Source organism: Panulirus ornatus, chromosome 25 (genome assembly GCF_036320965.1).
Source record: "Panulirus ornatus isolate Po-2019 chromosome 25, ASM3632096v1, whole genome shotgun sequence".
In the NCBI taxonomy this organism is placed as follows: Eukaryota; Metazoa; Arthropoda; class Malacostraca; order Decapoda; family Palinuridae; genus Panulirus; species Panulirus ornatus.
Genome location: NC_092248.1, coordinates 1,294,488 through 1,307,436, shown reverse-complemented (window position 1 = coordinate 1,307,436; position 12,949 = coordinate 1,294,488). Strand labels below are relative to the sequence as shown.

General features: G+C 42.4%; 1 protein-coding gene across 7 annotated transcripts in view; it reads right to left on the bottom strand.

Annotated features, from left to right (window-relative positions):
• The window catches only part of LOC139757156 (mothers against decapentaplegic homolog 3-like), a 231,799-nt gene that overhangs the window by 36,722 nt on the left and 182,128 nt on the right, over positions 1 to 12,949 (bottom strand). For all 7 annotated transcript variants that reach the window (XM_071677259.1, XM_071677260.1, XM_071677262.1 and 4 more), the window contains one exon: positions 11,501 to 11,725. In XM_071677259.1, coding sequence (XP_071533360.1) covers positions 11,501 to 11,725 — 225 coding nt within the window. The remainder of the gene's footprint in view (positions 1 to 11,500; positions 11,726 to 12,949) is intronic.

The following is a 12,949-nucleotide window of genomic DNA, read 5'->3' as shown; positions in this document are numbered from 1 at the left end:
AGGCCCAGTCCTCTGTTCTTAACGCTACCTCGCTAATGCGGGAAATGGCGAATAGTTTGAAAAAAAAAAATATATATATATATATATATATATATATATATATATATATATATATATATATTTATTTATTTTATTTTGCTTTGTCGCTGTCTCCCGCGTTTGCGAGGTAGCGCAAGGAAACAGACGAAAGAAATGGCCCAACCCACCCCCATACACATGTATATACACACACATCCACACATGCAAATATACATACCTATACATCTCAATGTACACATATCTATACACACACAGACACATACATATATACCCATGCACACAATTCACACTGCCTTTATTCATTCCCATCGCTACCTCGCCACACGTGGAATACCATCCCCCTCCCCCCTCATGTGTGCGGGGTAGCGCTAGGAAAAGACAACAAAGGCCTCATTCGTTCACACTCAGTCTCTAGCTGTCATGCAATAATGCCCGAAACCACAGCTCCCTTTCCACATCCAGGCCCCACACAGCTTTCCATGGTTTACCCCAGACGCTTCACATGCCCTGATTCAATCCACTGACAGCACGTCAACCCCGGTATACCACATCGATCCAATTCACTCTATTCCTTGCCTGCCTTTCACCCTCCTGCATGCTTAGGCCCCGATCACTCAAAATCTTTTTCACTCCATCTTTCCACCTCCAATTTGGTCTCCCACTTCTCCTCCTTCCCTCCACCTCCGACACATATATCCTCTTGGTCAATCTTTCCTCACTCATTCTCTCCATGTGCCCAAACCATTTCAAAACACCCTCTTCTGCTCTCTCAACCACACTCTTTTTATTTCCACACATCTCTCTTACCCTTACATTACTTACTCGATCAAACCACCTCACACCACACATTGTCCTAAAACATCTCATTTCCAGCACATCCACCCTCCTGCACACAACTCTATCCATAGCCCACACCTCGCAACCATACAACATTGTTGGAACCACTATTCCTTCAAACTTACCCATTTTTGCTTTCCGAGATAATGTTCTCGACTTCCACACATTCTTCAAGGCTCCCAGGATTTTCGCCCCCTCCCCCACCCTATGATTCACTTCCACTTCCATGGTTCCATCCGCTGCCAGATCCACTCCCAGATATCTAAAACACTTTACTTCCTCCAGTTTTTCTCCATTCAAACTTACCTCCCAATTGACTTGACCCTCAACCCTACTGTACCTAATAACCTTGCTCTTATTCACATTTACTCTTAACTTTCTTCTTTCACACACTTTACCAAACTAAGTCACCAGCTTCTGCAGTTTCTCACATGAATCAGCCACCAGCGCTGTATCATCAGCGAACAACAACTGACTCACTTCCCAAGCTCTCTCATCCACAACAGACTTCATTCTTGCCCCTCTTTCCAAAACTCTTGCATTCACCTCCCTAACAACCCCATCCATAAACAAATTAAACAACCATGGAGACATCACACACCCCTGCCGCAAACCTACATTCACTGAGAACCAATCACTTTCCTCTCTTCCTACACGTACACATGCCTTACATCCTCGATAAAAACTTTTCACTGCTTCTAACAACTTGCCACCCACACCATATATTCTTAATACCTTCCACAGAGCATCTCTATCAACTCTATCATATGCCTTCTCCAGATCCATAAATGCTACATACAAATCCATTTGCTTTTCTAAGTATTTCTCACATACATTCTTCAAAGCAAACACCTGATCCACACATCCTCTACCACTTCTGAAACCACACTGCTCTTCCCCAATCTGATGCTCTGTACATGCCTTCACCCTCTCAATCAATACCCTCCCATATAATTTCCAGGAATACTCAACAAACTTATACCTCTGTAATTTAAGCACTCACTCTTATCCCCTTTGCCTTTGTACAATGGCACTATGCATGCATTCCGCCAATCCTCAGGCACCTCACCATGAGTCATACTTACATTAAATAACCTTACCAACCAGTCAACAATACAGTCACCCCCTTTTTTAATAAATTCCACTGCAATAACATCCAAACCTGCTGCCTTGCCGGCTTTCATCTTCCGCAAAGCTTTTACTACCTCTTCTCTGTTTACCAAATCATTTTCCCCAACCCTCTCACTTTGCACACCACCTCGACCAAGACACCCTATATCTGCCACTCTATCATCAAACACATTCAACAAACCTTCAAAATAATCACTCCATCTCCTTCTCACATCACCACTACTTGTTATCACCTCCCCATTAGCGCTCTTCACTGAAGTTCCCATTTGCTCCCTTGTCTTACGCACTTTATTTACCTCCTTCCAGAACATCTTTTTATTCTCCCTAAAATTTAATGATACTCTCTCACCCCAACTCTCATTTGCCCTCTTTTTCACCTCTTGCACCTTTCTCTTGACCTCCTGTCTCTTTCTTTTATACATCTCCCACTCAATTGCATTTTTTCCCTGCAAAAATCGTCCAAATGCCTCTCTCTTCTCTTTCACTAATAATCTTACTTCTTCATCCCACCACTCACTACCCTTTCTAATCTACCCACCTCCCACGCTTCTCATGCCACAAGCATCTTTTGCGCAATCCATCACTGATTCCCTAATTACATCCCATTCCTCCCCTACTCCCCTTACTTCCATTGTTCTCACCTTTTTCCATTCTGTGCTCTGTCTCTCCTGGTACTTCCTCACACAAGTCTCCTTCCCAAGCTCACTTACTCTCACCACCCTCTTCACCCCAACATTCACTCTTCTTTTCTGAAAACCCATACAAATCTTCACCTTAGCCTCCACAAGATAATGATCAGACAACCCTCCAGTTGCACCTCTCAGCACATTTACATCCAAAGTCTCTCTTTCACGCGCCTGTCAATTAACACATAATCCAATAACGCTCTAACGCTCTCTGGCCATCTCTCCTACTTACATAAGTATACTTATGTATATCTCGCTTTTTAAACCAGGTATTCCCAATCACCAGTCCTTTTTCAGCACATAAATCTACAAGCTCTTAACCATTTCCATTTACATATATATTTATTTATTTTGCTTTGTTGCTGTCTCACGCGTTTGCGAGGTAGCGCAAGGAAACAGACGAAAGAAATGGCCCAACCCACCCACATACACATGTATATACATTCACGTCCACACACGCAAATGTACATACCTATACATCTCAACGTATACATATATGTACACACACAGACATATAACTATATACACATGTACATAATTCATACTGTCTGCTTTTATTCATTTCCCATCGCCACCCTGCCACACATGAAATAACAACCCCCTTCCCCCTCATGTGCGCGAAGCGCTAGGAAGACAACAAAGGCCCCATTCGTTCACACTCAGTCTCTAGCTGTCATGTAATAATGCACCAAAACCACAGCTCCCTTTCCACATCCAGGCCCCACAGAACTTTCCATGGTTTACCCCAGACGCTTCACATGCTCTGGTTCAATCCATTGACAGCACGTCGACCCCGGTATACCACATTCTTCCAATTTACTCTATTCCTTGCACGCCTTTCACCCTCCTGCATGTTCAGGCCCCGATCACTCAAAATCTTTTTCACTCCATCTTTCCACCTCTGATTTGGTCTCCCACTTCTCCTCGTTCCCTCCACCTCTGACACATATATCCTCTTGGTCAATCTTTCCTCACTCATTCTCTCCATGTGACCAAACCATTTCAAAACACCCTCTTCTGCTCTCTCAACCACACTGTTTTTATTACCCTATTATTACTTACTCGATCAAACCACTCACACCACATATTGTCCTGAAACATCTCATTTCCAGCTCATCCACCCTCCTGTGCACAACTCTATCCATAGCCCATGCCTCGTAACCATACAACATTGTTGGAACCACTATTCCTTCAAACATACCCATTTTTGCTTTCTGAGATAATGTTCTCGACTTCCACACATTCTTCAACGCTACCAGAATTTTCGCCCCCTCCCCGACCCTATGGTTCACCTCCACTTCCATGGTTCCATCCGCTGCCAAATCCACTCCCAGATATCTAAAACACTTCACTTCCTTCAGTTTTTCTCCATTCAAACTTACCTCCCAATTGACTTGTCCCTCAACCCTACTGTACCTAATAACCTTGCTCTTGTTCACATTTACTCTCAACTTTCTTCTTTCACACACTTTACCAAACTCAGTCACCAGCTTCTGCAGTTTCTCACATGAATCAGCCACCAGCACTGTATCACCAGCAAACAACAACTGACTCACTTCCCAAGCTCTCTAATCCACAACAGACTGCATACTTGCCCCTCTTTCCAAAACCCTTGCATTCACCTCCCTAACAACCCAATCCATAAACAAATTAAACAACCATGGAGACATCACACACCCCTGCCGCAAGCCTACATTCACTGAGAACCAATCATTTTCCTCTCTTTCTACATGTACACATGCCGTACATCCTCGATAAAAACTTTTCACTGCTTCTAACAACTTGCCTCCCACATCATATATTCTAAATACCTTCCACAGAGCATCTCTATCAACTCTATCATATGCCTTCTCCAGATCCATAAATGCGACATACAAATCCATTTGCATTTCTAAGTATTTCTCACATACATTCTTCAAAGCAAACACCTGATCCACACATCCTCTACCACTTCTGAAACCATACTGCTCTTCCCCTATCTGATGCTCTGTACATGCCTTCACCATGTCAATCAATACCCTCCCATATAATTTCCCAGGAATACTCAACAAACTTATACCTCTGTAATTTGAGCACTCACCTTTGTCCCCTTTGCCTTTGTACAATGGCACTATGCAAGCATTCCGCTAATCCTCAGGCACCTCACCATGAATCATACATACATTAAATAACCTTACCAACCAGTCAACAATACAGTCACCCCCTTCTTTAATCAATTCCATTGCAATGCCATCCAAACCTGCTGCCTTGCCGGCTTTCATCTTCTGCAAAGCTTTTACTACCAATTCTCTGTTTACCAAATCATCCTCCCAAACCCTCTCACTTTGGGAATACCCGGTTTAAAAAGAGAGATATACATAAGTATACGTATGTAATTAGGAGAGATGGCCAGAGAGTGTTACTGGATTACGCATTAATTGATAGGCACTTGAAAGAGAGACTTTTGGTTGTTAATGTGCTGAGAGGTGCGACTGGAGGGATGTCTGACCATTATCTTGTGGAGGTGAAGGTAAGGATTTGTAGAGGTTTTCAGAGAAGAAGAGAGAATGTTGGGGTGAAGAGAGTAGTGAGAGTAAGTGAGCTTGGGAAGGAAACTTGTGAGAGGAAGTACCAGAAGGGACTGATAAGGATTTGTAGAGGTTTTCAGAAAAGAAGAGAGAATGTTGGGGTGAAGAGAGTAGTGAGAGTAAGTGAGCCTGGGAAGGAAACTTGTGAGAGGAAGTACCAGGAGAGACTGATAAGGATTTGTAGAGGTTTTCAGAAAAGAAGAGAGAATGCTGGGGTGAGAGTAGAGTGAGCTTGGGAAGGAAACTTGTGAGAGGAAGTACCAGGAGAGACTGAGTGCAGAATGGAAAAAGGTGAGAGCAAAGGACGTAAGGGGAGTGGAGGAGGAATGGGATGTATTTAGGGAAGTAGTGATGGCTTGCAAAAAAGGTGCTTGTGGCATGAGAAGCATGGGAGGTGGGTAGATTAGAAAAGGTAGTGAGTGGTGGGATGAAGAAGTAAGATTATTACTGAAAGAGAAGAGAGCGGCATTTGGAGGAGTTTTGCAGGGAAATAGTGCAAATGACTTGGAGATGTATAAAAGAAAGAGACAGGTGGTCATGAGAGAGGTGCAAGAGGTGAAAATGAGGGCAAATGAGAGTTGGGGTGAGAGAGTATCATTAAATTTTAGGGAGGATAAAAAAGGTTTTGGAAGGAGGTAAATAAAATGCGTAAGACAAGAGAACAAATGGGAACATCGGTGAAGGGGGCTAATGGGGAGGTAATAACAGGTAGTGGTGATGTGAGAAGGAGATGGAGTGAGCATATTGAAGGTTTGTTGAATGTGTTAGATGATACAGTGGCAGATATAGGTTGTTGTGGTTGAGGTGGTGTCCGAAGTGAGAGAGAGAGGGAGACTGATTTGGTAAACAGACAAGAGGCAGTAAAAGCTTTGCGGAAGATGAAAGCTGGCAAGGCAGCGGGTTTGGATGGTATTGCAGTGGAATTTATTAAAACAAGGGGGTGACTGTGTTGCTGACTGGTTGGTAAGGATATTTAATGTTTGAATGACTCATGGTGAGGTGCCTGAGGCTTGGCAGAATGCATGTTTAGTGCCATGGTACAAAGGCAAAGGGGATTAAAGGTGAGTGCTCAAATTACAGAGGTATAAGTTTGCTGAGTATTCCTGGGAAATTATGTGGGAGCATATTGATTGAGATTGGGGAAGAGCAGTGTGGTTTCAGAAGTGGTAGAGGATGTGTGGATCAGGTGTTTGCTTTGAAAAATGTATGTGAGAAATGCTTAGAAAAGCAAATGGATTTGTATGTAGCATTTATGGATCTGGAGAAGGCATATGATAGAGCTGATAGAGATGCTCTGTTGAAGGTATTAAGAATATATGGTACAGGAGGCAAGTTGCTAGAAGCAGTGAAAAGTTTTTATCGAGTATGTAAGGCATGTGTACGAGTAGGAAGAGAGGAAAATGATTGGTTTTCAATAAATGTCGGTTTGTGGCAGGGGTGCGTGATGTCTCCATGGTTGTTTAACTTGTTTATGGATGGGGTTGTTAGGGAGGTGAATGCAAGAGTTTGGATAGAGGGGTAAGTATGCAGTCTGTTGTGGATGAGAGGGCTTGGGAAATGAGTCATTTGTTGTTCGCTGATGATACAGTGCTGGTGGTTGATTTGGGTGAGAAATTGCAGAAGCTGGTGACTGAGTTTGGTAGAGTGTGTGAAAGAAGAAAGTTGAGAGTAAATATGAATAAGAGCAAGGTTATTAGTTACAGTAGGGTTGAGGGACAAGTCAACTGAGAGGTAAGTTTGAATGGAGAAAAACTGGAGGAAGTGAAGTGTTTTAGGTATCTGGGAGTGGATTTGGCAACGGATGGAACCATAGAAGCAGAAGTGAGTCACAGGGTGGGGGAGGGGGGCGAAAGTTCTGGAAGCGTTGAAAAATGTGTGGAAAGCGAGAACATTATCTCGGAAAGCAAAAATGGGTATGTTAGAAGGAATAGTGGTTCCAAAAATGTTACATGGTTGCGAGGTGTGGGCTATAGATAGGGTTGAGCGGAGGAGGGTGGATGTGTTGAAAATGAGATGTTTGAGGACAATATGTGGTGTGAGGTGGTTTGAGCGAGTAAGTAACAATAGGGTAAGAGAGATGTGTGGTAATAAAAAGAGTATGGTTGAGAGAGAAGAAGAGGGTGTTTTGAAATGGTTTGGTCACATGTAGAGAATGAGTGAGGAAAGATTGACCAAGAAGATATATGTGTCAGAGGTGGAGGGAACGAGGAGAAGTGGGAGACAAAATTGGAGGTGGAAGGATGGAGTGAAAAAGATTTTGAGTGATTGGGGCCTCAACATGCAGCAGGGTGAAAGGTGTACAAGGAATAGAGGGAATTGGAACGATGTGGTATACTGGGGTCGACGTGCTGTCAATGGATTGAACCAGGGCATGTGAAGCATCTAGGGTAAACCATGGAAAGTTTTATGGGGCCTGGATGTGGAAAGGGAGCTGTGGTTTCGGTGCATTATACATGAGAGCTAGAGACTGAGTGTGAACGAATGTCGCCTTTGTTGTCTTTTCCTAGTGCTACCTCGCGCACCTGTCAGGGGAGGGGGTTGTTATTTCATGTGTGGCAGGGTGGCGATGGGAATTAATAATATATATATATATATATCATCCCTGGGGATAGGGGAGAAAGAATACTTCCTATGTATTCCCTGCGTGTCGTGGAAGGCGACTAAAAGGGGAGGGAGCAGGTGTCTGGAAATCCTCCTTTACCGTTTTTAATTTTCCAAAAGAAGAAACAGAGAAGGGGGCCAAGTGAGGATATTCTCTCTAAGGCTCAGTCCTCTGTTGTTAATGCTACCTCACTAATGCAGGAAATGGCAAATATGAAAAAAAAATTTGTATTACTATACTTGATTGCTGTTTCCCGTGTCAGCGAGGTACCCTTTGGAAACACATGAAGAATGGCCCATCCATTGTTATACACATAGGTATATACAAATGAAAATACATATAACATATACATATATACACATGTACAAATTCATACCTGCTTGCCCTGAATCCATTCCTGGAGCCACCCTGACCCACAGGAAACAGTATCGCCGCCCCCTACTTCAGGGAGGTTGCGCCAGGAAAGAAGACAAAAAAGGCCACATTCGTTCACACTCAGTCTCTAGCCGTCATGTGTAATGCACCCAAACCACAGGTCCTTATCCACATCTAGGCCCCACAGACCTTTCCATTGTTTACCCCAGACATTTCACATGCCCTGGTTCAGTCCATCGACAGCACATCGACACTGTTCCATTTCACTCTATTCCTTGCATGCCGCTCACCCTCCTGTATGTTCAGGCCCCGAATGCTCAAAATCTTTTTCACTTCATCCTTCCACCTCCAATTTGGTCTCCAACTTCTTGTTTCCTCCACCTCTGACACATATATCCTCTTCCTCAATCTTTCCTCACTCATTCTCTCCACATGTCCAAACCATTTATACACACCATCTTCAGCTCTCTCAACCTATCTCTTTATTTCCACACATCTCTCTTACCTTCATTGCTTACTCAGTAAAACAATCTCACACTCCACACTGTCTTCAAACATTTCATTTCCAACACATCCACCCTCCATACAGCCTTATCTATAGCCCATGCCTCGCAACCATATAATATTATTGGAACTACTATTCCTTTAAACACACCCATTTTTGTTTTCCGAGATAACATTCTCTCCTTCTACACACTCTTCATTGCCCCCAGAAACTTCGCTCCCTTCCCCACCCTGTAACTCACTTACACTTCCATGGTTCATTCGCTGCCAAGTCCACTCCCAGATATCTAAAACACTTCACTTCCACCAATCTCTCTCCATTTAAACTTACATCCAAATTACCCTGTCCCATAACCCTGCTGAACCTAACAATAACCTCGCCCTTATTCACAAACTTTCACACACTTTTCCAAACTCAGTAACCAACTTCTGCTGTTTCTCAAATGAATCAACCACCATTGCTGTATCATCAACGAACAACAACTGGCTCACTTCCCAGGTCCTTTCATCCCCAACAGACTGCACATTCGCCCCTCTCTCCAAAACTCTTGCATTTACCTCCCTAAACACCCCATCAATAAACAAATAAAACAACCATGGAGACATCACACACACCCATCCCTACTGCATACTGACCTTCACTGGGAACCAGTCACTCTCCTCTCTTCCTACTCATACACATGCCTTACATCCTTGATAAAAACTTTTTACAGCTTATAACAGCTTACCTCCCACACCATATACTCATAAAACCTTCCACAAAGCGTCTCTATCAATCCTATCACATGCCTTCTCTAGATTCATAAATGCCACACACAAATCCATCTGTTTTTCTAAATATTTCTCACACATTCTTCAAAGCAAACAACTGATCCACACATCCTCTACCACTTCTGAAACTGCACTGCTCCTCCCAATCTGATGCTCAGTACATGCCTTCACCCTCTCAAACAACATCCTTTCACACAAATTCCCAGGAATACCCAACAAACTTATGCCTTTGGTGTTTGAACTTTTATTCTTTTTGCTCTAGCACTGCTTGCTCATACACTCTAATTACTCTTTCCTCAATTTGTTTGGTTAGTCTCCAACTGTTTTTATACATTAATTTTTGTTGATTTAAATGAGAATTCCTTTTTTTTAAAGTGCAAGTATAAGTATAAACATTTACTTTTTTCATGATCACTGTGCCATAACCTGAAATATATTTAAACAAAATCCAAAGTGGTAGAGGATGTGTGGATCAGGTGTTTGCTTTGAAGAATGTAAGTGAGAAATACTTAGAAAAGCAAATGGATTTGTATGTAGCATTTATGGATCTGGAGAAGGCATATGATAGAGTTGATAGAGATGCTCTGTGGAAGGTATTAAGAATATATGGTGTGGGAGGCAAGCTGTTAGAAGCAGTGAAAAGTTTTTATCGAGGATGTAAGGCATGTGTACGTGTAGGAAGAGAGGAAAGTGATTGGTTCTCAGTGAATGTAGGTTTGCGGCAGGGGTGTGTGACGTCTCCATGGTTGTTTAATTTGTTTATGGATGGGGTTGTTAGGGAGGTAAATGCAAGAGTCCTGGAAAGAGGGGCAAGTATGAAGTCTGTTGGGGATGAGAGAGCTTGGGAAGTGAGTCAGTTGTTGTTCGCTGATGATACAGCGCTGGTGGCTGATTCATGTGAGAAACTGCAGAAGCTGGTGACTGAGTTTGGTAAAGTGTGTGGAAGAAGAAAGTTAAGAGTAAATGTGAATAAGAGCAAGGTTATTAGGTACAGTAGGGGTGAGGGTCAAGTCAATTGGGAGGTGAGTTTGAATGGAGAAAAACTGGAGGAAGTGAAGTGTTTTAGATATCTGGGAGTGGATCTGTCAGCGGATGGAACCATGGAAGCGGAAGTGGATCATAGGGTGGGGGAGGGGGCGAAAATTTTGGGAGCCTTGAAAAATGTGTGGAAGTCGAGAACATTATCTCGGAAAGCAAAAATGGGTATGTTTGAAGGAATAGTGGTTCCAACAATGTTGTATGGTTGCGAGGCGTGGGCTATGGATAGAGATGTGCGCAGGAGGATGGATGTGCTGGAAATGAGATGTTTGAGGACAATGTGTGGTGTGAGGTGGTTTGATCGAGTAAATAACGTAAGGGTAAGAGAGATGTGTGGAAATAAAAAGAGCGTGGTTGAGAGAGCAGAAGAGGGTGTTTTGAAATGGTTTGGGCACATGGAGAGAATGAGTGAGGAAAGATTGACCAAGAGGATATATGTGTCGGAGGTGGAGGGAACGAGGAGAAGAGGGAGACCAAATTGGAGGTGGAAAGATGGAGTGAAAAAGATTTTGTGTGATCGGGGCCTGAACATGCAGGAGGGTGAAAGGAGGGCAAGGAATAGAGTGAATTGGAGCGATGTGGTATACAGGGGTTGACGTGCTGTCAGTGGATTGAATCAGGGCATGTGAAGCGTCTGGGGTAAACCATGGAAAGCTGTGTAGGTATGTATATTTGCGTGTGTGGACGTATGTACATGTGTATGGGGGGGGGGCATTTCTTTCGTCTGTTTCCTTGCGCTACCTCGCAAACGCGGGAGACAGCGACAAAGTATAAAAAAAAAAAAAAAAAAAAAAAAAAAAAAAAAAAATCCAATGGATGCTTAGGTATTGAGACAAATAGTGACTACTGCTTTAGGAAAACCTACATCTTTTACTGTCAATTAAAGGAAACAACAAATAATATTTGATAAAAGCTATCATCAAGATTACATTATTGGCTTATATAATTACCTGGTGGTATCTTCACTACAGTTGCTGGATGCCACCCATAACGTTGATTACAGTTTGGACTTTGCACAAAGATAGAGGAGTCAGAGAGGCATTCAGCAAAGACCTCTCCACCGATGTAATAAAGCCGGACACCCCGGCCAATGTGACGTCTCGTCTGCTCTACCACTGGATTTCGATTCACATTAGACAGGAGACCCAGACAAAAGCGTTCACTGTTGCTGGGATCTACAGGATATAGTTCAATATTAGTCTCATTGTGCTAATAATTTTATCTTGGTAAATATATTTCAGTATAATCCTGAATTCAATAATAGTAAACAAAAGTTTCTTAAAATATATGAGTTAAAATCTAAGTAGAATGTTCCACAGAGGGAAGAGAAAGTGAAAGGGAAGATAAACTCTGAACAGTAAGGTGATAATGTGTCATGAAAAGCAACTCCTATACAAGACCAACAGTGAATTAAGTTATTATAGTTTAGATGTTCATCTGGAAAAAACAGTGAAGCTGATTGTACACTGGAGTAATAATATAATGGGACACTAAAGCATTTGACTTATGAAGGACTTGAATTAACTAAAAAGACCTTGTGGTTCAGCTGTAGCATACAGCTATAATGCTTTAACAAAAAGAGTTTGATATCAGGAGCAAGTTAAAATTCTGCTGTCACTTAGCAGCTAGATTGTGTTGTTAGCATGTTTCTTACTGTCCCTTGCATACATGTTATGCTGGTTTTGGTTAGATGTCTTCTACCCTACAGCTCAGTCTGTGACTGAGCTTCCTTAATGACAAGCTGGTCAGTCAAAATGTCTCATGCTACTGTTGTAAACTTTTACATGTTCTACAGCCTGGTTCTGGTACAACTTGAATAAAGCTGCTGTATTCTTTCACAAAAGTTCAAGGGGTCTTCCCATTAAAATCTTGATGTTTACCAGTTTTGTCATATGATGAACAGATGTGGGCCCCTGATGGGTATGCTATTTTGTTTACGATGGATCTTATATTCGTGTAATGTCCATTTAATTTCTGATATCATTGGTCTGACAGAAACATTTCTTAATACAAAAAACATCTGTCTGATTAGTGAGGACAGTCTACCAGACTACAGATTTTTTGCAAGGGGCACACAAGGCCGAGGAGGAGGAAATGCACTGTATGTAAAATCTTACCCAATTCAGATCTAAATTCAGACTACATCTGCTGCTATTGAACACTTGTGTGTTCAGATTAGCACAGAATCTCCCAAACTTTACATAAATGTCCTTTATAGATGCCCTAGTCAGCCATCAGATAGTAACACCATCATGTACGAGTGTTTACAATGAACAATAAACAATAATGACTCAATAATTCTTGGGGATTTTGATCTTCCAGAAATTAACTGGGAAACTACTCCTAACTCTTCTAGTAGATCTGCCCCTCTCCAAACCCTTGCACTCACCTCCACCACC